The following is a 27,600-nucleotide window of genomic DNA, read 5'->3' as shown; positions in this document are numbered from 1 at the left end:
ATGCTATCATAAGCCAACCGATCATTGGAGCCTCTCCTATCTTGGGATCTCGTGACAGTATTGAAATCCCCTCCAAAGATCACCTGTCGGCTTGTAAAAAGAAAGGGCTTAATCCTCATAAAGAGATCTTTTCGTCCCCACTTTGTTTGTGGGGCGTAGATGTTAATAAGCCGAAGCTCTTGCCCCTTCATGAGGACATCTAAGATCAGGCACCTCCCCATTTCTAACTCAATAACCCGTCTGCATTCAACAGGAGCGGTAAAAAGGACCGCCACCCCACTATACGGCTCAGCCGCAAGAGACCAGTGGGAGGGGCCGCGCCTCCACTCTCTCCTGGCTTTTACCAGGGAGGCTAGATCTAACAACCTGGTCTCCTGTAAAAAGAAAATGTCGGCATCAACACGGCCGAGAAAATCAAAGGCTGCGAATCTAGCCGTATCAGACTTTATGCTGGCACAGTTAATAGATGCCAGCGTCAATGGGGTGAGTGCCGCCATCATGGGTGATTGAGTTAGATGGCCCTAACCCCCATTATCTCTGTTTTTTCTTCACCCCCTCATCCCCAGATGAGGAGGCTTCTTTCTCTTTGGACCGTTTTTTGGATTCTGATTGGTCCATTTTTGAATCCCCATTTCCACCTGGCTCCGGTTTGGCCCCATCCCCTGAGGAAATTGCCCCATCAGGACAGGGCCCAGTTCCCCCCAGAGGCTCCCCCACTTCAGGCACCCCATCCTCGACCCCCCCCTCCATGGAGGGGGAGGAGATGTCATCAAGGACAGAGTACCGGTTAGACAGATCAATCAGAGGGGGGGCAGGTAAGCTTCCGCTTGGGACCTGGTCCATAGCACGGGGACTAGAGGGCTCCGACCTCTTCTTTCTCCCTTTACTGCCCTTTTTTTTTGGCCTCTCTTCACCCTCCTCATCCACACTTTCATAGTGGGAGGAATCGGAAAGATCGGCCTTGCTGCCCTCTTCTTTACAGATTCTCCCCATTTCCTCATCCAGCACATTCTCCCCCAGGGCCTCAGCAGTTTCAGGACTAACCTCTGGAGCAGGGCCAGAAGCTACCCCTGCCACATGGGAACTCTCCAGTTCCCTGCTCCTTCTCCGATTAGCCTCCCGCCTCAGCTTGGCGGGACTTTTCCTCTTCACTGACCCTGTTGCACCTTCTCCCGCGCTCGTGCCCTCCCCAGCTGAGGCAACATTACTGCTTTCCCCAGCCAAGGTGACCGTCGCACGGGCAAAGGCGCTAGGACAACGGCTGAAAGGGTGTCCTAAGACACCACACAGATGACACCTGATCTGCCTACAGGATGCGGCAAGATGACCTACCCCACCACACAGAGCACAGACCTGCACGGTACAGGCTGCGCTAAAGTGAGTGGGGCTGCCACACCTGTGACAGACCTTGGGCTGCCCCTGGTAGAAAATTTGGATTCTGTCTCTCCCTAGAAAAGCAGCTGATGGGATGTGGGCAACAGTGCTCCCTGAACGCTTAAGTTTGACGGAAAACGTCCAGGCCCCAGACCAGATCCCATGTTCGTCATAGTTCTTTTTCGGCATGTCCGTCACATCACCATATCTGCTGAGCCAGGTCATGATGTCATAGCAAGATAGTGACTCGTTACGTGTCAATACAGTCACTTTCTTGGCCAGATTCTGACGGGATATCGCCTTTACGGCGAAATCCCGCCAGCCGGGCTCGCTTTTCACCACCTCATAGTTCGACCAGAAAAGTTCCAAACCCTCCGGTCGAACGAAGCTGATGTCAAACTCGGAAGTACCATAGGGGTGGATCAGGGCAAAGATGTCACTTGCCCTGAATTCCATCTGGAGGAGGAGCTCAACCACCTTACCCCGAGGCGGACACGCATCTTCGCCCCTCCACACCAAACGGACCACATTCCTACGGCCACTTTCCTGCCCGGATGTTGGGAGGGACCAGACCACCTCCCCGTTTTGTTCTCGGAAGGCGCCTAAGCCATGTCTTTCTATCCAAAAAGACAGGTCAACCTCACCCCTCCCCTCTACATGGATTGACCTGTCTCCCCTACGTAGAGCCTCCAGGAGGCGCTGTTGCAATTGACCCCCAGAGCCAGATGGAGATGGAGATCCCCCTGATCCCCCGGCAGTGACGCTGGCATAGCTTCTGGGAGAAGCAGCCACTACCGGGGGGGCAGTCGAACCAGAACCAGACCCCAAACCAGGACCCTTGTTCCTAATGTAAGCCTCAGCCATAACACCTCTCTTTTGCATACCACTACCACTCCTCACCTGTATTTCACAAACACCCCTCTCTTGCACCCCGCTTGCACCCCTCTCTTGCACCCCGCTTGCACCCCTCTCTTGCACCCCGCTTGCACCCCTCTCTTGCACTCCGCTCCCTTCATTCATACTGCTACTACAACTCCTCCCATGCACACTGCCATAACTCACATCCTGCACATTACCATTTTTATTCACATTTTTGCTCTCACTTTCACTCTTGCGTACACTCTCCCTTGATGTGTTACAGGCCGGGCTGGCTGGGTCTATTACTCCAGGTATAAGGGTTGCTGGCTTAATGATTGGAGCTGCACGGCTCTTCTGTCCAGTGTCTTTGGGCACAGACACAGACTCCGCCCCCATCATAGGTGGCCCCGCCCTATCGCACGCCGCCGATTTTGACGGGAGTTGTCCCTCCGGACACACTCCCGCCCCGCCTACTGCGGCTGACGCGCAGGGAACCTCCTCCTTCACAGTGCCAGGATCGGTACCGACTGCATCACCTAGGGGACCGCCCCCTGAACCAACAAGGTCCGGTGCCCGAACACTCCCCCCCCTCACAGGGGAGTGCCCTGCAGTGCCAGGACCTGTACCGCCCCCCGAACAAGGGAATCTGCCACCATTTTCTGGTGCCTGGGCACCCTCCCCCCTCACAGGAGGGTGCCCTTTTTTTTCTATCGCACCCGCGGCCATTTTGGGTGCACTACTGTATCCCCCATGCTGGCCCCGCTCCACTACAGAAACGGGGTCTGGCAGGTTGGGGGACCCAGCATCCTGAATCGGCTTCTCAGCTGACTCAGACTGCTGGAAAGAAGAAAAGACAAACTTAACTTGTCCTTGCGTTTTCTTCCTCTTCCTGCCCTTCGCTTTTTTATTCTTCCTCTCCTCCTCTGGGCCTAAATCCTCTCCAAAAGAGAAGTTTTCCAGACGGGTGGGGGACTCCTGCATTACAATCGCCCGCAGGAGACCCCCATCTGCCAAGCCGCTGCCTTTACTGCAGTCACTGCCATCATCATTATCATCATCATCCTCACTGGAGGTAGGTAAGGCCACCTGAGCCGGGTTCACACGGTCTTCACTCAGGGTAAGTGGGGGGTCAGGGGTAGCAGTGGTGTCACGCACAGAATTAGTATCCATATCCCCCTCACTCACATTGCTCTCCTCACCTCCTTCACCTTCCTCCATCTCCTCCTCCTCACTCTGGCAATCATCATCATCATCATCTCTAGAGACCGGCATACCAGAGAAACGAGCACCATGGACAAATTTCTCACGGAAAATGCCGGCACCTTCCACAATGTCAGACCTCATCCGCACAATCTCCTCCACTTTTTTCTTTAATGTTTTTACCTTAGCGGCAAATGCTGCCTTCTTGGCCCTGGATGACTGATCCACTTGGTAGCGGGCAAATTTTAAATCCGCTCTTATTCCTCTGAGCTGCTTCCCAAGCTCCTCATATTGAGCCATCTTGGCCTGCATTCTGGATGTGAATATTGCCAGGGATTCCCTTGGCCCCTTTACCCCCCATTGCTGGGGTTCTGGGGAAACTGATGTAGACGCCTTTACTCCATTCCTCTGCCTGGATGAGCTTCTTGGCCTGGATGAACTTTTGCTAGAAGCTTTGCAGCTCCCAGCTGGGGATGGGGGAGGGGGCCCCACATTGCTGTGAGCCCTGGTCGATCTTCTGACCCCATCCTGGCTACTGGCCGTTGCATGTTCGCGCACACACCCCTCCGGCCTAGAACGGGGAGCGCAAAATGAAGTCCTGGATTCCCGGGGCTCCATAGCAGAGACCCCTACCCAGGAGTCTGCCACACACCTGGGGAGGGGCGGAAGAAAAGTCTGCTTCTCTGGAAGTTTGCTGGAAGTCACAGGAGCACAGACACACCCAACCTTACTCCAGAGCTGGACTCACTATTCTGCTGGTGGGGTCACTGTGTACATACATTACATTACTTATCTTGTAGTTGCTTTGACTTTTCCTGAACATTTGTGCTCTCTGGTGACTGTGGTATCACACATACTTCTTAGGCTCCGTTCACATCTATATATCGGTGGTATACATTGGGCGGATCTGACTTGTGTTACACTTTTACATGTATACCAGCCTGGGGTTCACATGGGGCAGGAGAAGTATGAGGGACCATAAACCTGGCCCGTCCTCCTATAAAAGCATTTTACAGGTGGAGCAGTAGATCCCTGTGCAGTGAACAATGGGCACTAATAACATGTTGTACTTCTTGTTGCAGCCGATGTGGATCTGCAGGATGCCGTCTGCGTGGAGCTTCACAAGACGTCTGCAGGGCTGGGCTTCAGCCTGGATGGAGGAAAAGCTTCTATTTATGGCGACAGGCCTCTGTTCATCAAAAGGATATTTAAAGGTATGTTTTATGAAGCCGTCACCTTAAGGTGGCGTTGGCTGACAGGTTAATGATATGTGCTCACCTGTACAAATTACAAGGACGGCTGGGTAGATGCCGACCTACCTGAGTGCTGATGTACAGGTTAGGCCCTGTTATTGTCTTGGCTTTGAAAAGCTGTCGGGTAAATGTTAGGTGTGTTCCTGTAAGAAAGCATATTTGTATCCTAGACATGAAAGTTCATAGTGTAGACACCATCTTCACATGACCACCACCTGCAGGACAATCGATAGGCAGCTCCTGACCACCACCACAGTCCATGATCTGCAGCTCCATCACCAACATAACTTACAACAGTCCATGACAGTGTTTCCCAACCAGGGTGCCTTTAGCTGTTGCAAAACTACAACTCCCAGCATGCCCGGTCAGTAAATCTGTAGTGTAGTACCTGCTGCATTCATTCCCTGTCTGCTTCTCTGCCTGTTGCTTAGCACAAGGCAGCATGCTGTAAACACACCTCATTTTTCCCTAAATGTCCCATAAAAGATATATGTGAATATAACAGGAAGATGTTGATGTAGCTGTAGAGGCTGGTCAGAGGTCATGACATCCCTCAGGGGGTGGGGCCAGAGCTCCGAGCAGTCTTTCCTAACCAGTGTGCCTCCAGCTGTTGCAAAACTACAACTCCCAGCATGCCCAGACAGCCTTCGGCTTTCAAGTTGGGAACAAGACTAGGGCAAGATGGCTTTCAAGAATTTAAAGAACAATGATCAAAATGTGAATATGTAATGCTCTCCCCTACTATGTCTTCTCACTACTTCCTGGTTGAGCAGTTGCTCAGTATTACAATTACCAGAATGCATTGCTTTCTCTAAGCTTTCTAATCACAATCCTCTTACCCTGCCTCCTACCCCTCTCAGAATATTTCAGTACCCAGCACACTATTACACTGCAGTCAGTAAATCTGTAGTACCTGCTGCATTCATTCCCTGTCTGCTTCTCTACCTGTTGCTTAGCACAAGGCAGCATACTGTAAACACACCTCATTTTCCCCTAAATGTCCCCTTAAAGATATATGTGAATATAACAGGAAGATGTTGATGTAGCTGTAGAGGCTGGTCAGAGGTCATGACATCACTAAAGGGGTGGGGCCAGAGCTCAGAGCAGACTTTCCCAACCAGTGTGCCTCCAGCTGTTGCAAAACTACAACTCCCAGCATGCCCAGACAGCCTTCGGCTGTCTGGGCATGCTGGGAGTTGTAGTTTTGCAACAGCTGGAGGTACACTGGTTGGGAAACACTGCTATGAGCTCTGGCCCCACCCCCGGAGGTACACTGGTTGGGAAACACCGGCTCAGAGATAAGATTCAGCCACGCCTAATGAGACAGCAGAGGATGATGCATTATTTCTGGAGAAATCGATGAGACGGGGAGCCAGAGACAACACTACACTGACAATGAGGGGACTACACAACTTCTAGTCAAGGCTAATTCACGCAAAAACATGCTGATACCAGTACGATTAGTGACAACACTATATTTACTTTAAATACCAGAATGCCCCTTTAAATCGGTACTCCGGTGGAACACTTTTTTTTCTTTTTTTTTTTTTATGTACTGGTGCCTGAAAGTTAAACAGATCTGTAAATTACTTCTATTTAAAAATCTCAATCCTTTCAGTACGTATTAGCAGCTGTATGCTACAGAGGAAATTCTTTTCTTTTTGCATTTCTTTTTTGTCTTGTCCACAGTGCTCTCTGCTGACACCTCTGTCCGTGTCAGGAACTGTCCAGAGCAGCATAGATTTGCTATGGGGATTTTCTCCTGCTCTGGACAGTTCCTGACATGGACAGAGGTGTCTGCAGAGAGCACTGTGTTCAAGACAAAAAATAAATTCAAAAAGAAAAGAACTTCCTCTGTAGTATACAGCAGCTAATAAGTACTGGAAGGATTAAGAGTTTTTTAATAGAAGTAATTTACAAATCTGTTTAACTTTCTGGCACCAGAGTACCCCTTTAAGCTTTATTCATGTAAGACTCAAAAACCCCAGTCAAGTCACTTTCACACCAGTCAGATTTGACACAGATTTCCTCGGGGGATTTTACACCAAACTCTGTAACAAATCTGATATTAATCCGCAGCCTATGTATGCGAACAGGGTTTCCTCATTTACTTCTCAAGGGGTTGCATTTTTACATGTGCCTCATTAGGAGCTGCAAACATTGCAGCCTATTCTGATCATGATCTGTATATATATATATATATATATATATATATATATATATATATCCGAGTGGGAGAAAGCTTTCTGTCACCTGCCATATTGCAGAACATAAGCCGAAATACATACAGTTCTGGTTTTATGAACATTTTCTGATCAATCATTTCCATGTGTTATGTGGCGTGTACAGCGGAGGAATCCTCAGTGCAGAATGCCGCACACTCCCATCCGCAATGGATCTGATTCCCTTCATCCTCTTGCCCCTTCCCCCTGGTGTTACACAATTCTGTTCGTGTCTCTTGTGGGGGTCCTGAGTGATTTATGGGCTCATAGAGTTGTTCATGTTGTCCTTGTGTTAAATCTTTAGGGCCGGTGTTAAGTCTGTATTGGTTTCTGCTCCAGTGGAAAGTACAGCGATTATTAGAGAAACATGTTGGGTCCTGTATTAGGTCATTGCTGTCTACAATTGGTTACAGCTTCAATCTGATATCAGCATGTGTGTACGGTTCTGTTCACATCATGTTTTCACAGTAGGTGCAGGGCCCCTCAGATCCTAGGTATGGCTCTATAGGTTTTCATTATAGAGCTTGACATGCTACACACTTCTGAATAACTAACACATTTCACAGCACCATACAATCCCTGTACAGTGTGGAGATAGGAAGAACAACAACCCCCTGATGATGCCAAGGCAGTGATGTCCCCCCATGACATAATCACTTACACAAGTACCTAACAAAGGAGCAACTAGCTCAGATCCTGCAACCCACAACCCTCTACACACCCCTTGTCATATTAACAACCAGCACTCCCTCGGCTGTGCCCTCAGCCCCTGTGATGTCATTTTCTTTTATGTGGTTTTCATCACCAATGTTATATTTACACCCTTATGTTGTCTTTACGTGAACTGGTATCCCTATGACATCATCACATGCACTGTTATCCCCATGACATCATCACATGCACTGGTACCCCTATGACATCATCACATGCACTGGTATCCCTATGACATCATCACATGCACTGGTACCCCTATGACATCATCACATGCACTTGTTTCCCTATGACATCATCACATGCACTGTTATCCCCATGACATCATCACATGCACTGGTACCCCTATGACATCATCACATGCACTTGTTTCCCTATGACATCATCACATGCACTGTTATCCCCATGACATCATCACATGCACTTGTTTCCCTATGACATCATCACATGCACTGTTGTCCCCATGACATCATCACATGCACTGGTACCCCTATGACATCATCACATGCACTGGTATCCCTATGACATCATCACATGCACTGTTATCCCCATGACATCATCACATGCACTTATTTCCCTATGACATCATCACATGCACTTATTTCCCTATGACATCATCACATGCACTGGTACCCCTATGACATCATCACATGCACTGGTATCCCTATGACATCATCACATGCACTTGTTTCCCTATGACATCATCACATGCACTGGTACCCCTATGACATCATCACATGCACTTGTTTCCCTATGACATCATCACATGCACTGTTATCCCCATGACATCATCACATGCACTGGTACCCCTATGACATCATCACATGCACTGGTATCCCTATGACATCATCACATGCACTGGTACCCCTATGACATCATCACATGCGCTGTTATCCCCATGACATCATCAAATGCACTGGTACCCCCTATGACATCATCACATGCACTGTTATCCCTATGACATCATCACATGCACTTGTTTCCCTATGACATCATCACATGCACTGGTACCCCTATGACATCATCACATGCACTGGTACCTCTATGACATCATCACATGCACTGGTATCCCTATGACATCATCACATGCACTGGTACCTCTATGACATCATCACATGCACTGGTATCCCTATGACATCATCACATGCACTGGCATCCCTATGACATCATCACATGCACTGGCATCCCTATGACATCATCACATGCACTGGCATCCCTATGACATCATCACATGCACTGGTACCCCTATGACCTCATCACATGCACTTGTTTCCCTGTGACATCATTACATGCACTGGTATCCCTATGACATCATCAAATGCACTGGTACCCCTATGACATCATCACATGCACTTGTTTCCCTATGACATCATCTCATGCACTGGTACCCCTATGACATCATCACATTCACTGTTATCCCCATGACCTCATCACATGTACTTGTTTCCCTATGACATCATCACATGCACTGGTATCCCTATGACATCATCACATGCACTGGTACCCCTATGACATCATCACATGCACTGGTACCCCTGTGACATCATTACATGTACTTGTTTCCCTATGACATCATTACATGCACTGGTACCCTCTGTGCTCTATGACATCATCACATGCGCTGGTACCCTCTGTGCTCTATGACATCATCACATGCACTGATACCCCTATGACATCATCACATGCACTGGTACCCCTATGACATCATTACATGCACTGGTACCCCTATGGCATCATCACATGCGCTGGTACCCCTATGACATCATCACATGCACTGGTACCCCTATGACATCATCACATGCACTGGTACCCCTATGGCATCATCACATGCGCTGGTATCCTCTGTGCTCTATGACATCATCACATGCACTGATACCTCTATGACATCATCACATGCACTGATACCCCTATGACATCATCACATGCACTGGTACCCCTATGGCATCATCACATGCGCTGGTACCCCTATGACATCATCACATGCACTGGTACCCCTATGACATCATCACATGCACTGGTACCCCTATGGCATCATCACATGCGCTGGTATCCTCTGTGCTCTATGACATCATCACATGCACTGATACCTCTATGACATCATCACATGCACTGATACCCCTATGACATCATCACATGCACTGGTACCCCTATGGCATCATCACATGCGCTGGTACCCCTATGGCATCATCACATGCACTGGTACCCCTATGACATCATCACATGCACTGGTACCCCTATGACATCATCACATGCACTGGTACCCCTATGGCATCATCACATGCGCTGGTACCCCTATGACATCATCACATGCACTGGTACCCCTATGACATCATCACATGCACTGGTACCCCTATGGCATCATCACATGCGCTGGTATCCTCTGTGCTCTATGACATCATCACATGCACTGATACCTCTATGACATCATCACATGCACTGATACCCCTATGACATCATCACATGCACTGGTACCCCTATGGCATCATCACATGCGCTGGTACCCCTATGGCATCATCACATGCACTGGTACCCCTATGACATCATCACATGCACTGGTACCCCTATGGCATCATCACATGCGCTGGTACCCCTATGACATCATCACATGCGCTGGTACCCCTATGACATCATCACATGCACTGGTACCCCTATGACATCATCACATGCACTGGTACCCCTATGACATCATCACATGCACTGGTATCCTCTGTGCTCTATGACATCATCACATGCACTGATACCTCTATGACATCATCACATGCACTGATACCTCTATGACATCATCACATGCACTGATACCTCTATGACATCATCACATGCACTGATACCCCTATGACATCATCACATGCACTGGTACCTCTATGACATCATGTCACGCTTATAATCTTCCAAAATCTTACTAGTCATCCTGCCTCTGCTGTGATCAGCGACCACTATAGTCATAAACCCACCTCCTCTCCGCGGCTCGGACTAGGTCTGCCCTCCCCCATACTTTAAAATGCAAATGGCTACTATGTATAAGCCGTATTTCAATATACATAAAAATAATTAATCATTTTATTAAAACTTACTCACTGTTTATTAAATCTTTAACCTTATCCCTTTTTTGCCCACAGGTGGCGCCGCGGAGCAGGCTGGAAGAATAGAAATAGGAGATGAAATCATTTCAATTGGCGGCAAAGCTTTGATCGGCCTCATGCACTATGACGCTTGGAATATAATCAAAGCGGTTCCTGAGGGGCCCGTACAGTTACTGATCAGAAAACACAGGACTGCAGTGTGAGGAGAAGCCCCCCACTCTTAACGCACTTCTTCTCTGTACAGAGGGCCAAGTGCCCCCTAGTGGTGTCCATGGGAATGACTTGACTGTAAAGACCTGGGACATCAGACAATGGTGACACTAATGGCTGGCTCTCCAGGAGATCTATAAACATCACAATGGGAGGACGCAGGGTCAGCGCCGACCGCGCTACTATTCCTGGCGGTGCCGCACGGCGAGGATCCGCCAGTCTGGATCTCTTATGTGGGGATTAAACTTGAATTAATGGCATTTATTTACATCTCCTATTTTAACCTTCTATCTAAAGGAAAACATCACAAGAATGACGCTGCATTGAAGAGCCCGTAGATGTAGCAGAGATGAATTTGCTATTTAACCATTTCTCCTGCACTGTGATAATGTCCAGTTGGTTCAGCTACGCTGCTATGACCGACTCGGCTCTGCTAGACGCATATGGCTCTGCTACAACTGATTGTTGCGGGAACCTTTTTTTTTGGGTTGGCTTAGACATCGGATCACATGATGTGCATATTTATATCACTATTTAAAAACTTGATACAGTGTTTGGGAATGTGATATTATGGTTTGGAGCTCCAGGCCCTTTAACAGATGGCCGAATAGATTTATATTTTTTTGTCTATAAATGGGGATGGACCTTTAAGGTTCATTATGGAGTCAGGTCCATGCCTGAGGAGTACCGATTCTCCTTAAGGAGATGGCCAGCTGGTATATGGGGGCAATGCTCCCTGGGAGAAAATATATGCAAATTAGCTTGCCTCCTGAAGGAAGAAAATTGGATCTCTAGTGCCACCTACAGGACGCTACGCTGTAAGTCATTGTTAAATCCATTATGGATGCCTGCAGTATGGATGATGGCCTAATAGGTGGCGCTAGAGCAGAGGCAGTTTGCATATCTTTTACCTCTGATACAATAGACAGATGAAGCAGAGCTGAATAGGTAACCTACCCCTCATTCTATGCATCTTGATGTAAGTGAAGAGAATGGAGCCAGTTTAATGGCAGTCCTATGTAAAATTGTAGATTACATTTACGGTTGTCCGAGTGTTTTCCAAGCAGGGTGCCTCCAGCTGTTGCAAAACTACAACTCCCAGCATGCTGGGAGTTGTATTTTTGCAACTGCTCAGCTGGAGGCACCTTGGTTGGGAAACACTGATGTATAGACAGTGAAGAACACGCAATATAGCACACAATGATATAGATTTATACTTAGGCCATGTTCACACTGTAAAATCTGCCTTTTTTTTTTCTTTTTTTACAGTGTGTGAACAAGGCCTTAGACTGCAAAGTGAAAAAATATAATACACACACACACATATATATATATATATATATATATATATACATGTGTGTGTATGTATATACATTTATTTATATTCATATATATATCTATATATATATATCTATATATATATATTTATAAAAATACATTTTATATATATATATGTGTGTGTGTGTGTATATATATATATATATATATATATATATATATATATTATACATATATATATTTATATAAAAAAATACATATACATTTAAGTTGTGACAGGGAAATAATCTGGGTAAATACCTTATATTGTTACAATATATTCCATTATTTTTTATTACACACAGAGCAGTGGTCCGTAGCCTGTTTGTAGAACTACAACTCCCAGCATATTCGCAGAGCCTGCATGGTGGGAGTTGTAGTTACAGAGAGGCTGATATAGAAAGGAAATATATGGAATTATAATATTGTGTAAAAGAAAGTATTTTTAATACAGGAAAGTCGTATATGCTCCAGCTCGTACCTTATTTATAGGGGACTCCTTACACTCGCCCAGGAATCTGTATAGATTGTTTATCACTTTCATGTAGTCTTGGGATAATTCACATTATTTTTGTAAGAGGGTTTAGCAACAACTAATGGCTTATACCCCCCGATCCCTGGGTATGTGGGTCAGATTATGACAGCAGTAACAGGCTGCAAGCCAAATCGAATATTGTTATCTGGTGATTGTCTTATACAGCCGAAACCCGTCGGGGCATGTTGGGAGTTATGGTTTTGTTGGGGAACACTGGTCTAATATAATGTGGATAGTGGAAAGTTTTCTTCAAAAGCAGAAGCTATTCTTATAATAGAGAAGTGACAGAACAATCGACCTTTATTCTCTGCTGCCAAGGCTGTCACTCCCCTGATGACTCTTTATTAAAGAACAGACATTCAAGATCAGTGTTTTCCAACCCGGTTGCCTCCAGCTGTTACAAAACTACAACTACCAGCATGCCCGGACAGCCGAAGACATGCTGGAAGTTGCAGTTTTGTAACAGCTGGGGGCACACTGGTTGGGAAACACTGTTCTTAATAATCCGGGAATTTTTGGGGGGTCATCAGTAGAGAAGCCCATTTATGCTGTTGTTATACCGTGTGTTCTGTGACTCCCATTCATTTCAGTAGAGAGTGTAATCCCATAAACACAAACTACCCAAAGACTAAAACCACACCGTCATGTAGCCCAATGTTGCCTCTTAAAGGGATAAGTACTTAACCCTGCAGTACTAACCAGCCTTCTGCTCCTTTTGTGATCTCTATGAAATCACTTTGGGCCCCTATGACATCATGGAAGTTTCAATCCATTTAGCCCATTGTTGACTTTGAAAGGGTTATCCCCCAATTAAATTAAAGCACACATGACTTTTCTAATACAGGACAACCCTTTGTGGGTAGTTCCATACTTATGAGTCCAGTGGGCGGGTCTAAATTCTTGGAATGCTGTCAGCCATTATCCCAAAAATCAAACTCTATTCCTTTTCCACAGGATAGGAGAATACCTGGCTGACTATAAGGAGCCCTGACTGCTGGGACCCCACCGATTCTGAGAATGGAAGTCAGTTGTCTACCGAGTGAACGTAGCGGCATCGCACATGCTGAGCCGCCGCTGCATTTATTGTCTATGGGACGTCCAAAGTTTTCTGACCAATGTTTGTAAGTCCCAGTAAATGGAGCTGTGGTCCAGCATGTGCTCTGCCGCTTTATTCTCTTGGGGGGACGATTGACTCCCATTCTCAGGATTGTTGGGGTCCAGCGGTCAGACCCCCAATGATCAGCTAATTATCCCACTTATCTTGTGGATAGGAAATAACTTTTAATCTTTGTATAACAGCTGACAGCCTTCTGCGTATTCAAAAACATCAGTAGACCCGCCCACTGGACTCTATGATGTCCATATTTCTTAAAGGGGCTGTCCAGAATTAGGAACACATGGCTGCATTCTATTAATCTTGGGATAACCCCTTTAAAGGAGTCCGCCCAGTGCCCGGGGTCGTGGAGGTATTTGTCACATGACATAAATTATTGGCACATGGCAAATCCTTATTAACGCTAAACTCCATCTTCTAGGATCATACGTGTTTCTATAGAATCTGTATGTCACAATGTAAATTGTTCTGTTCTAGTCACTTAGTTGGATTTCTATATTTTCACACTTTCTTTCCAGTAACATTACGAGGACAGGATAGTCCTTGTGTTATTAGAAATGATGGGAGTATTACCGATAGATTCATTCAAGACCTTGCAGTTTTTGGATGTAAAAATTTGGGAACTGTCAAACTCTCTTTTGAGGGCACTGAGGGCCTGAACGAGCGGGCATGATACAGGATTCCCTTAAAGGGGAACTGTGGGCAACCCCCAAAAATTGAGACTTTACTGTCATTAAATACAGTAAAGTCTTCTTACAGTTTCTTGATACGACCTCCTCTTCCACAGATATGGGGGTTTATATTTGTCTGACAAGTCAGGGAATCAGTCAGATGGGCATGAACTTAATTTTAATAAAGGTAGATGGGCGGGGTCATACAGTCTGGGGTGTGAATATTGTACATTGAGGGGCGTGTCAGCCTAATATACACCCCCTGACTGTATAACCCCTCCCATCCCCTGATAGTCACTCCTATTACTAAAATTGAGTTCACGCCCATCTGACTGATTCCCTTAAATGTCAGACAAATTATAAACCCTCATATCTCAGGAACGGGAGGTTGTATCAAAAAACTGGAGAAAGGTGCGAGATCAGGGCACCCTAGGCTATTTAATGATAATGTGATCTAATCTTTTGGGGGTTGGCCACATGTCCTCTTTAAAGGGGTTATCCAGGAAAAAAAACTGGTTCCAGAAAGTTAAACAGATTTGTAAATGACTTCTATTAAAAAATCTTAATCCTTTCAGTACTTATGAGCTGCTGAAGTTGAGTTGTTCTTTTCTGTCTAAGTGCTCTCTGATGACACGTGTCTCGGGAACTGTCCAGAGTAGAAGCAAATCCCCATAGCAAACCTCTTCTACTCTGTGCAGTTCCCGAGACAAGCAGAGATGTCAGCAGAGAGCACTGTTGCCAGATAGAAAAGAACAACTCAACTTCAGCAGCTGATAATTATTGGAAGGATTAAGATTTTTTAATAGAAGTAATTTACAAATCTGTTCAACTTTCTGGAGCCAGTTGATATATAAAAAAAGTTTTTTCCTGGAATACCCCTTTAATGCATGTTTTTCCAACCTGTGGCTCTCCAGCTGTCGCAAAACTTTGGCTGTCAGGGCATGCTGGGAGTTTTAGTTTTGCCCCATGTTGGGTAACTCTGCCCAAAAGCATTACCTGAAAACTCTGGGTTCCCTCATGGAAAGCACCAGAAGCCAGGCTACCCACAGTTTATTATTACAAATGCACATAAACAGCTGTGTATGAACCCCACCAAATAAAACTTTATTTAAAATAAAAAAGCGCAAAGTAACCGATGTCTTTCCCCCTAGGTCACGGCCGCCGTCTGTTATGTCCTCACACATTCGATGATTTTTGTAACATATTGTATATTTTGTTTACAGTATATAATTCTGTCTTTTTGGTTTTGTTTGGTTTTATGCCTTGTACATGACACCAGTGCAATAACATGATAGACTGTACATTTGTAACGCTGCTTTTCCTCAGCTATGTAAATCGGATATTGTATCTTGTTTTTAGTAGTTTTACAAAAAATAAAAACACACAGTATTGCCGCTACGAGTCTTGTGTTTCTTTCTATCTTTGCTTATGGCTGGCACAGGAGGAGATGTGGTGGTGTAACAGCGCCATCTGTCAGTGATGTGTAACATTACCTTGCTTAAAAATTAAAAAAAATAAATAAATTAAAGGGATGCTTCAAAGAATCTGTCCTGACTTTAAAAATGCATATTGTGTCTACATACAGGTTATGTCAACACATAATAGTTTTTTCTTTTTGTTTTTTTCCATTAACAGGATGGATTTCACTTGAAACTGCTGTCTAGCATAACTCAATATTTATGCTGGGGGAACACCTTAGCTCATTGGCTTGTGATTGAATGCAGTGGTTACTTGTAATATGGGTTATCAACCATAAGGTGACTTTGGTACTTACTAGAGATGAGCGAGCTTACAGTAAATTCGATTCGTCACGAACTTCTCGGCTCGGCAGTTGATGACTTATCCTGCATAAATTAGTTCAGCTTTCCGGTGCTCCGGTGGGCTGGAAAAGGTGGATACAGTCCTAGGAAAGAGTCTCCTAGGACTGTATCCACCTTTTCCAGCCCACGGGAGCAGCTGAAAGCTGAACTCATTTGTGCACGAAAAGTCATCAACTGCTGAGCCGAGAAGTTCGTGACGAATCGAATTTACTGTAAGTTCGCTCATCTCTAGTACTTACCAGACAGACAGTAATGGACATGCTTAGGAAGGATCCGTGCTTGTTTTGGAGCTAAATGGCTATGTTGGGAGTCCACCATAATGCTGAGGGTATCTTTTTGTGGACTGGCTATTTCCTGTTGAAGTTCCCTCACTCCAACTGCAAGTCCCATTATTCCTTGTAAGTGTGTGGTCACTTTTCTCCCTCCCACACATCAGCCACCCCTCCCATTAAAACACACCTGAGCTGCCTTCTTGCAAAAGACCAGTGTTTTCTAACTACGGTGCCTCCAGCTGTTGCAAAACTATAATTCCCTGCAGAATGATCTCCCTTCCACCCAGCGGTCACTCCACCGATGGAAGCAGAGACAGGCTCCCTCTGAACACCCGACTAGTAATGTAATTTCTCTGGTCGCACTGCAACCTAGGAAAACTGACAAAATTCATTTTGTATGCTGTTAAAAATAAAAATTGGGGCAAAAATCACAGAAGAATTGCGAGACCACCATGAAACACAGGTACAGACACTATATTATGAACTACACTAACTTTACAGCCCCTGTAGAATAGGCACATAAAAAAAATCCCGGAATACCCCTTTAAGCCAGACACAATGGCAGTGTTTTCCAAACAGTGTGTCTCCAGCTGTTGCTAAACTAAAACTCCCAGCTTGCCCGGACAGCCAAAGGCTGTCCGGGCATGCTGGGAGTTGTAGTTTCGCAACAGCTGGAGACACACTGTTTGGAAAACACTGCAATATGGTATAAACTGGAAAGAAACTGCCCTTTCTCCCGCTAGTTAAAGAGGGTTCTTCCCTTTTAAACATTGTGAGTATTGCTATAGAGTAGGCCAGTGCTTTCCAGCTGTGGCATAACTCCAACTCTAAGCATGCTGGGATTTGTAGTTTTGCAACAGCCTGGGAGCCTCCGGTTGGAGAATACTGCTATAGGGGGTGCAGAGACGGAAGTCCGAGATCTGATGCCTGATGGGGCCCCCCAGCTTCATAAGAACATACTAGTCTTAGGGGGTTTAAGACTACAAAGGGGTATTCCAGAATCAGACATTTTTATTTAATTAAAACTCCAAGCCAAATATATATATATATATATATATATATATATATATATATATTTATATTTATATATATAATATTATCACAAATGATTCTGGCTTCAGCATGTTTTTACATGTTTCACCCCTGACAGGAAGTTGTGTAGTCCTATCATTGTCAGTGTGGTGTTGACTCCCTGGCTTCTCCCTCTCTCTGCTGTCTCAGGAGGCGTGGCTCTAAGCTCAAGCCCCTCCCCCTTAATGATGTCACCACCTCTGACCAGCCCATGGCAGGGGTGCTGGGGGAGGGGGGTAGTCAGGGTGGGATGACTGTGACGGAGAGCAGTAGGAAAGCAATGCATTGTGGGAATTGTAGGAAGTACTGAGCAACTGCTCATCCAATTAATGAGAGGACATGGTAGGAGAGAAGACAACAAACCTGCAAAACAAATGGATTTTGGTGGTTTCAGACCTGGGGTAGACAGGTTAGCAATTTTATATTCTTCTGCAGTTTTTCTTTTAAAGGGGTACTCCGGTGGAAATCTTTTTTTCTTTAAATCAACTGGTGCCAGAAAGTTGAACAGATGTAAATTACTTAAAAATTAAAAAAAATCTTGATCCTTCCAGTACTTATTAGCTGCTGAATACTACAGAGGAAATTCTTTTCTTTTTGGATCATGAGCACAGTGCTCTCTTCTGACATCTCTGTCCATTTTAGGAACTGTCCAGAACAGCATAGGTTTGCTATGGGAATTTTCTCCTACTCTGGACAGTTCCTAAAATGGACAGAGATAGCAGCAGAGAGCACTGTGCCTGTGATCCAAAAAGAAAATAATTTCCTCTGTAGTATTTAGCAGCTAATAAATACTGGAAGGATAGAGATTTTTTTAAATAGAAGTCATTTACAAATCTGTTTAACTTTCTGGCACCAGTTGATAAAAAAAAAAAAAAAAAGTTTTTCCTCCGGAGTACCCCTTTAACTACAAAGGTCTATTTGGATCCAGATTTCATCAGACTAATAGTCCATTTGGATTCAGAAATCCTCCTCTTGCTTCCTGGTGCTGCTTTGTTCCTCCCCATACTTTACACTGAAGTGCTGCTGCTTCTTCCTACTGGCTCATTTTTATTATTTTTTGGCTTAAGCTACAGATGGGCTTCGCTGCGCTCTGTGGGATTCTACAATATAGTCAGAGCTCTGCCTCCTGTCTCATTAGAATTTCAATTTGGGAATGTAAAAGCGAGTTCCTCTGAATGAAGCCACTGGTCCCACATGTCTATTGTTGAAGTTTATTTGCAACGCGTTTCAATCCCGAACTGGGATCTTCATCGGTTTGGGACTGAAACGCGTGGCAAATAAACTTCAACAACACACTTGTGGGACCAGCGCCTTCATTCAGAGGAACTCGCTTTTACATTCCCAAATTGTGATTCTACCGGATAGACTGACGTCACTCCGGGAAGTTCCTCGTGGCAGTCCGGCACTTTCTTTCCTGACGCCACTGTTGGTGTTTTGCCCTGAGCACAACACCTAAGGGTAAGGACCCCACTTTGTTTCTACTTAATTTCACCTCCAAACGGTCGTCACTAGGGGGCGCACCCCGTGTTGTTTTTTTCTATTTCCCACTTATTCTGTCTCATTAGAGGCTCAGGTAGCTGTTTACCCCCCATGCTTTACACTATTGCCCATCTCTTGTGTATGAGCATAAGCTCAGGATGTGGAGATTAGAGATGAGCGAATTTACAGTAAATTCGATTCGTCACGAACTTCTCGGCTCGGCAGTTGATGACTTATCCTGCATAAATTAGTTCAGCTTTCCGGTGCTCCGGTGGGCTGGAAAAGGTGGATACAATCCTAGGAAAGAGTCTCCTAGGACTGTATCCACCTTTTCCAGCCCACGGGAGCACCGGAAAGCTGAACTAATTTATGCAGGAAAAGTCAACAACTGCAGAGCCGAGTATGGTGCATGTGACGGTTCTAGGGACCTCGTTTTACCAGGACTATATTTTATGACATAATACTAATAATTAATAAATCAGTCCAATTATTTTTGCTTCATAAAGCATAACAGATCTTCCACATGTTTAATCTGTAAATCAATAATATAAGTAAAGATAATTCATTTATAGGATATATCTTATATACGCAGCTATTGTACTATTTTTGTTCAGAATCTCTGCACTCACTGAAAAACCTCAAACTATAAGGCTGTTAGGAGAAACCTTATATTTCCTCCCCTTACATAAGTGTTTTCAAAACAGAGTGCCTTCAGCTGTTGCAAAACTACAACTCCCAGCATACCAATCCTGGTCTCAGCAGCTAGGCAGTGATTGACAGCCGGGTCCTGCCAGCGATCTCCTGCAGCGCATCGCACTGAGCAGGAGATGGCTAGGACTTATGCATATTTCAGGGGGTTAAAGGGGTTGTCTAGGAAAAAAAACGTAATAATGTTTTGCAAACCTGATAATAAAAGATTGAAATAATTGTGGAAATTCATCATACATCGCATAACAATTTCATACATAACATAATTAAAACGGGCATAAAGAAGAGAAAATGCAACCTCAAAATAATAGGGATGAAAAAGTCTCATATGATGAATTCCCTGGAGTGTGGGCATTAGATGCAGATACAGGGCTGTAGAGTGAGGTGCAGTGCTTCTGAGTGTGGGAGAACATTATAGCAGGTAGTGCTCCTCCCCTCTGGAGCTGATATACTGGGTCAAGTGCTTCTGAGTGTGGGAGAACATTATAGCAGGTAGTGCTGCTCCCCTCTGGAGCGGATGTACAGGGTGCAGTGCTTCTGAGTGTGGGAAAACATTATAGCAGGTAGTGCTCCCCCCTCTGGAGCTGATGTACAGGGTGCAGTGCTTCTGAGTGTGAAAGAACATTATAGCAGGTAGTGCTCCTCCCCTCTGGAGATGATGTACAAGGTGCAGTGCTTCTGAGTGTGGGAGAACATTATAGCAGGTAGTGCTCCTCCCCTCTGGAGCTGATGTACAGGGTGCAGTGCTTCTGAGTGTGGGAGAACATTATAGCAGGTAGTGCTCTCCCCTGTGGAGATGATGTACAGGGTGCAGTGCTTCTGAGTGTGGGAGAACATTATAGCAGGTAGTGCTCCCCCCTGTGGAGATGATGTACAGGGTGCAGTGCTTCTGAGTGTGGGAGAACATTATAGCAGGTAGTCCTCCTCCCCTCTGGAGATGATGTACAAGGTGCAGTGCTTCTGAGTGTGGAAAAACATTATAGCAGGTAGTGCTTGGAGTTGAGATACAAGGGGCAGCAGGAGCAAAACTCGATCATGAGGCACCTGTAAATGTAGAAAATGGTGGTGTATAATGTGTCTGCATAAACGCTTATCTAGGGAAAACACAGGAGGAGGTTTTTCAAGGGTTAGGGTTTAAAAAAAAATAATAATAATTCCACACCGGGACAACATATTACTACTGCAGTAACTAGATCCTACTGTTAGTACATAAAACCACTATACAGAGACCAATGACACCACTGTACAAGGGGCAAATAGTTTCACCACACCATGATCACTACCATCACAACAATATAGAGATGGGATAATACCAAACTGATGCTGAGTTAAACCACTATACACACCCAAATGTCACCATTATAATTCCACCACACCATGACTACACATTACCACCATACTCATTCTGAATAGAAACCACCGTACACTGTAAGCGGTGACCCCGCCTCCACACAGGCGCTACAGACCATATCAGTGATTACACAGTTACATCCGGTGACGTCTTCTCTGATTTAAGATGTTTACTTTACTTTTTCTTCTCCATTCGGCCCAGACGGTCAGCATCGGGACAGCATCGGGAGCATTGGGACAGCATCGGGAGCGGTGAGGACCTGGTCGGGAGCAACGGGGACAGGTGAGTACAGCTTCCTATACTTTACATTGCACGGATCCCTCAACATACGATGGATTCGACAAACGATGGGTCGTTTGGAACGAATTACCATTGTATGTTGAGGGACCACTGTAGTAGTGGTAGCAGCTCCTCATTAGGTAATAGTAGTGGTAGCAGCTCCTCATTAGGTAATAGTAGTGGTAGCAGCTCCTCATTAGGTAATAGTAGTGGTAGCAGCTCCTCATTAGGTAATAGTAGTGGTAGCAGCTCCTCATTAGGTAATAGTAGTGGTAGCAGCTCCTCATTAGGTAATAGTAGTGGTAGCAGCTCCTCATTAGGTAATAGTAGTGGTAGCAGCTCCTCATGACAAGATAAAAAAACAACAAAAAACAAACATGGCTCCTGGGCAGTCTATAGCATGGCCTCTACTTTCTTCTCCTTCGGTCTGTGCTCCAGCACATGATGATGACATCACACATGTGCCCACCGGCCCTGAGTCCACCCCTAGTGATGGCACTGCAAACGTGAGGCCTTAGGTAGCCACCTACCTTGCCTAATGGTATCTCAGCTGAGTGTGGGAGACTATCATAGCAGGATTGGCATCTCCCCTCTGGAGCTGGGATACAGGGTGCAGTGAGTGTGGGCAAGAATATTATAGCAGGTAGTTTTCCCCACTAGGCAGAATCTATGCAGGAAGGCACATATTTTGCATTAGGCACTTGGACAGGGTTAGGTAGGAGGCAGTGCAGATTTCTGACAAAAAAATTATTTATATATTTATGTGGTGGCCTGTAGGAGCTCCAATATGCTGGCAGGTGCAGGGATGCTGTGTGTTCCCTTCTCTACTATTCACTGGATAACACTGGGTTAATGGCCACTATAAATAAAGTGCATTATTAATATGACACAAAATGGGACAAAAAACAATATAGTATAAATTTATATGGGGCACTATATATACTATTGATCAGGTTATGCAGCTGGCGATGCAGTCCCACTTATCGTACAGCAGAGGGCGCAGTCACAATCCTACAGCAGAGGGCGGAGTCACACTAATCCCACAGCAGAGGGCGCAGTTACACTAATTCCACAGAAGAGGGCGGAGTCACACTAATCCCACAGCAGAGGGCGCAGTTACACTAATTCCACAGAAGAGGGCGCAGTCACACTAATCCTACAGCAGAGGGCGCAGTCACACTAATCCCACAGCAGAGGGCGCAGTTACACTAATCACACAGCAGAGGGCGCAGTCACACTAATCCTACAGCAGAGGGCGCAGTCACACTAATCCCACAGCAGAGGGCGCAGTTACACTAATCCCACAGCAGAGGGCGCAGTTACACTAATCCCACAGCAGAGGGCGCAGTTACACTTATCCTACAGCAGAGGGTGCAGTTACACTAATCCTACAGCAGAGGGCGCAGTCACATCCCACAGCAGAGGGCGCAGTTACACTTATCCTACAGCAGAGGGCGCAGTTACACTAATCCTACAGCAGAGGGTGCAGTTTCACTAATCCTACAGCAGAGGGCGGAGTCACACTAATCCCACAGCAGAGGGTGCAGTTACACTAATCCTACAGCAGAGGGTGCAGTTACACTAATCCTACAGCAGAGGGCGGAGTCACACTAATCCCACAGCAGAGGGTGCAGTTACACTAATCCTACAGCAGAGGGTGCAGTTACATTTATCCCACACCAGAGGGCGCAGTTACACTAATCCTACAGCAGAGGGCACAGTCACACTAATTCCACAGCAGAGGGCGCAGTTACACTAATCCCACAGCAGAGAGCGCAGTTACACTAATCCCACAGCAGAGAGCGCAGTCACACTAATCCTACAGCAGAGGGCGCAGTCACACTAATCCCACAGCAGAGGGCGCAGTCAAGCTAATCCCACAGCAGAGGGCGCAGTTACACTAATCCCACAGCAGAGGGCGCAGTCACACTTATCACACATCAGAGGGCGCAGTCACACTAATCCCACAGCAGAGGGCGCAGTCACACTAATCCCACAGCAGAGGGAGCAGTCACACTTATCACACATCAGAGGGCGCAGTCACACTTATCACACATCAGAGGGCGCAGTCACACTTATCACACATCAGAGGGCGCAGTCACACTAATCCTACAGCAGAGGGCGCAGTCACACTAATTCCACAGCAGAGGGCACAGTCACAATAATCCCACAGCAGAGGGCGCAGTTATACTAATCCCACAGCAGAGGGCACAGTTATACTAATCCCACAGCAGAGGGCACAGTCACACTAATCCCACAGTAGAGGGCGCAGTTACGCTAATCCCACAGTAGAGGGCGCAGTTACGCTAATCACACAGCAGAGGGTGCAGTCACGCTAATCACACAGCAGAGGGCGCAGTCACACTAATCACACAGCAGAGGGTGCAGTCACGCTAATCACACAGCAGAGGGCGCAGTCACACTAATCCTACAGCAGAGGGTGCAGTCACACTAATACCGCAGTAGAGGGTGCAGTTACACTAATCCCAGAGCAGAGGGCGCAGTCACACTAATCCCACAGCAGATGGCGCGGTCACACTAATCACACAGCAGAGGGAGCAGTCACACTAATCCCACAGCAGAGGGCGCGGTCACACTAATCACACAGCAGATGGCGCGGTCACACTAATCACACAGCAGAGGGCAGAGTCCCACTTACCACACAGCAGAGGGTGCAGTTACACTAATCCTACAGCAGAGGGCACAGTCACACTAATCACACATCAGAGGGCGCAGTTACACTAATCCCACAGCAGAGGGCGCAGTCACACTAATCACACAGCAGAGGGCGCAGTTACACTAATCCCACAGCAGAGGGCGCAGTTACACTAATCCCACAGCAGAGGGCGCAGTCACACTAATCACACGGCAGAGGGCGCAGTTACACTAATCCCACAGCAGAGGGCGCAGTCACATTTATCACACACCAGAGGGAGCAGTCACACTTATCACACATCAGAGGGCGCAGTTATACTAATGCCACAGCAGAGGGCACAGTCACACTAATCCCACAGCAGAGGGCGCAGTCACACTAATCACACAGCAGAGGGCACAGTTACACTAATCCCACAGCAGAGGGCGCAGTCACACTAATCACAGCAGAGGGCGCAATCACACTAATCCTACAGCAGAGGGCACAGTCACACTAATAATACAGCAGAGGGCACAGTCACACTAATCCCACAGCAGAGGGCGCAGTTACACTAATCACACAGCAGAGGGCGCAGTCCCATTTACCACACAGAAGAGGGTGCAGTTACACTAATCCCACAGCAGAGGGCGCAGTCACACTAATCCTACAGCAGAGGGCACAGTTACACTAATACCACAGCAGAGGGCGCAGTCACAAGAATCACACAGCAGAGGGCGCAGTCACACTAATCCTACAGCAGAGGGCACAGTCACACTAATCCCACAGCAGAGGGCGCAGTCACGCTAATCCCACAGCAGAGGGCGCAGTTACACTAATCCTACAGCAGATGGCGCAGTCACACTAATCACACAGCAGAGGGCGCAGTTACACTAATAATACAGCAGAGGGCGCAGTCACACTAATCCTACAGCAGAGGGCGCAGTCACACTAATAATACAGCAGAGGGCACAGTTATACTAATCCCACAGCAGAGGGTGCAGTTACACTAATCCCACAGCAGAGGGCGCAGTTAGGGTGCGTTTACACGGAGTAATTCAAGAATAATTCCTCTTGAATTCTCTGCTCCAAATTAATGCACATCTCCTCTGCCCATTGACTTTAATGTTTTTTCTGCGGTCCTGTTCACACTGCAGAAATTCTGCTAGCAGAATTCCGACACTGAATTCCGTTCCGCTTGAAGAATGAGCATGTTCATTCTTCAAGCGGAATCCACTAGCAGAAATCAATAGAAGTCAATGGTAAAAAAAAAAATTCCTTCCGACATAGTATTCCTTTCCGCCCGTAATTTTTTCGGCATTAATTACTCTTGATGTACTCCGTGTGAACGCACCCTTACACTAATCACACAGCAGATGGTGCAGCCCACTAATCACACAGCAGAGGGCGCAGTCACACTAATCACACAGCAGAGGGCGCAGTCACACTAATCCCACAGCAGAGGGCGCAGTCACACTAATCCTACAGCAGAGGGAGCAGTCACACTAATCCCACAGCAAAGGATGCTGCGCTAACTACGCTAAAACTGCGGTAATACTATACTACTCCAAATACGCTAAAACTGCGCTAACACTACATTACGCTGACTATGCTAAAACTGCTGTGGTAGCCCAGTACGGGATGGTGTGTCCTTGTACATTTCTCCTGTCCCGTCAGGCAGAGTCCCTCCATGTCCTCAGGGACCTCTTACAGTGTAACCCCTATTGTATATGTGTTTGTATTACTAGTGTACTGTTGCTTTAAATATATGCCATGTGCTTGTTACCCAGGAGGCACTAGTGACCAGGTGACCCCCCAAGTGACCTATGGGATCCTTGCTAAATTCCCCTATAAAACCGGGGGAGGGGCTGCAATCTCTCTCTTAGCTCATTGCTATTGCTGCTGAGGTCCAGTGCAGTCGTCTCAGTGTTTGTGTTCAGAGCATTGGAGGCCTCAAGCCTAAAGTCTACAGCCACAAAGTCAGCTTGAGTAAGCTCAAAGTCATCTTCATGTCAATTGTCAAGTCTTCTATATAGTCACCGTGGCCTGCACTAAAGTGTCTCTACATACTACAAGTCCCAGCAAGCCTGCGAGGTCCCCCTGTGTCACTGGTCACCTCCTTGGGATATTGGCTATACTGCATAGACTGTATCACCTGTCTACTCTCAGTAATACTACAGTTGTCCGTAACTTGGCGTCGGAGTCTTCATTGCCCCCGTGCCTAACCCAGGACCAGTGGTATTACCTTCGGGTGGTTAAGGCTAAACCACGCCTTGGTGTCACAACAAGAAGGGGTTAATAACATCTGCCCCCAGGGTTACATTTGCCCTGGATTGCACCCCGCTATACCACACTGTGCTAACACTACGATACGCTAACTACGCTAAAACTGCGCTAACACTACGATACGCTAACTACGCTAAAATTGATCTAACACTATGCTACGCTAAAACTGTGCTTACACTACGATACGCTAACTACGCTAAAACTGCGCTAACACTACGCTAACTGTGCTAACACAACGCTACGCTAAAACTGCTCTAACACTACGATACGCTAACTACGCTAAAACTGCTCTAACACTATGCTACGCTAAAACTGTGCTAACACTACGATACGCTAACCACGCTAAAACTGCGCTAACACTATGCTACGCTAAAACTGCGCTAACACTACGCTAACTGTGCTAACACAACGCTACGCTAAAACTGCGCTAACACTACGATACACTAACTACGCTAAAACTGTGCTAACACTACGATATGCTAACTACGCTAAAACTGCGCTAACACTATGCTACGCTAAAACTGCGCTAACACTACGCTAACTGTGCTAACACAACACAACGCTACGATAAAACTGCGCTAACACAACGCTACGCTAACTACGCTAAAACTGCCTAATACTACGATACGCTAACTGCACTAACACTACCCTACTCTAACTACGCTAAAACTGTGCCTACACTACACTAACTGCACTACGCTAACTACATTAAACTGCGCTATCACTACGCTACACTAACTATGCTAAAACTGCGCTAACGCTACGCTAACTATGCTAAAACTGCGCTAACACTACACTACGCTGGCTATGCTAAAACTGCACTAACGCTACGCTACACTAACCATGCTAAAACTGCGCTAATGCTACGCTAACTACGCTAAAACTGCGCTAACACTACGCTACGCTGGCTATGCTAAAACTGCGCTAACACTACGCTGGCTATGCTAAAACTGCGCTAACACTACGCTGGCTATGCTAAAACTTCGCAAACACTACACTACGCTAACTACGCTAAAACTGCGCTAACACTATGCTACGATAACTACGCTATACTTGTGTAAAACTACAACTCCCATCCTGCCTGGACAGCCTTTAGCTGTCTGGGCATGCTGGGAGTTGTTGTCCCTTTACTGTAAAATTTGCAAAACTACAACTTCCAG

The 27,600-nt window shown here is 46.2% G+C and overlaps 1 protein-coding gene across 1 annotated transcript in view; it reads left to right on the top strand.

Moving 5' to 3' along the window:
• Window positions 1-12,214, top strand: part of PDZD2 (PDZ domain containing 2) — a 412,983-nt gene extending 400,769 nt beyond the window's left edge. The window contains exons 25-26 of the mRNA XM_056545144.1: window positions 4,515-4,646; window positions 10,735-12,214. Of these exons, the coding sequence (XP_056401119.1) occupies window positions 4,515-4,646; window positions 10,735-10,901 (299 nt within the window). The 3' untranslated portion in view covers window positions 10,902-12,214. The remainder of the gene's footprint in view (window positions 1-4,514; window positions 4,647-10,734) is intronic.
• Window positions 12,215-27,600: the final 15,386 nt, after the last annotated feature.

Source organism: Hyla sarda, chromosome 1 (genome assembly GCF_029499605.1).
Source record: "Hyla sarda isolate aHylSar1 chromosome 1, aHylSar1.hap1, whole genome shotgun sequence".
Lineage (NCBI taxonomy): Eukaryota > Metazoa > Chordata > Amphibia > Anura > Hylidae > Hyla > Hyla sarda.
Note: the sequence above shows the minus strand (reverse complement) of the source record. Positions and strands in the feature narration are given on the sequence as shown.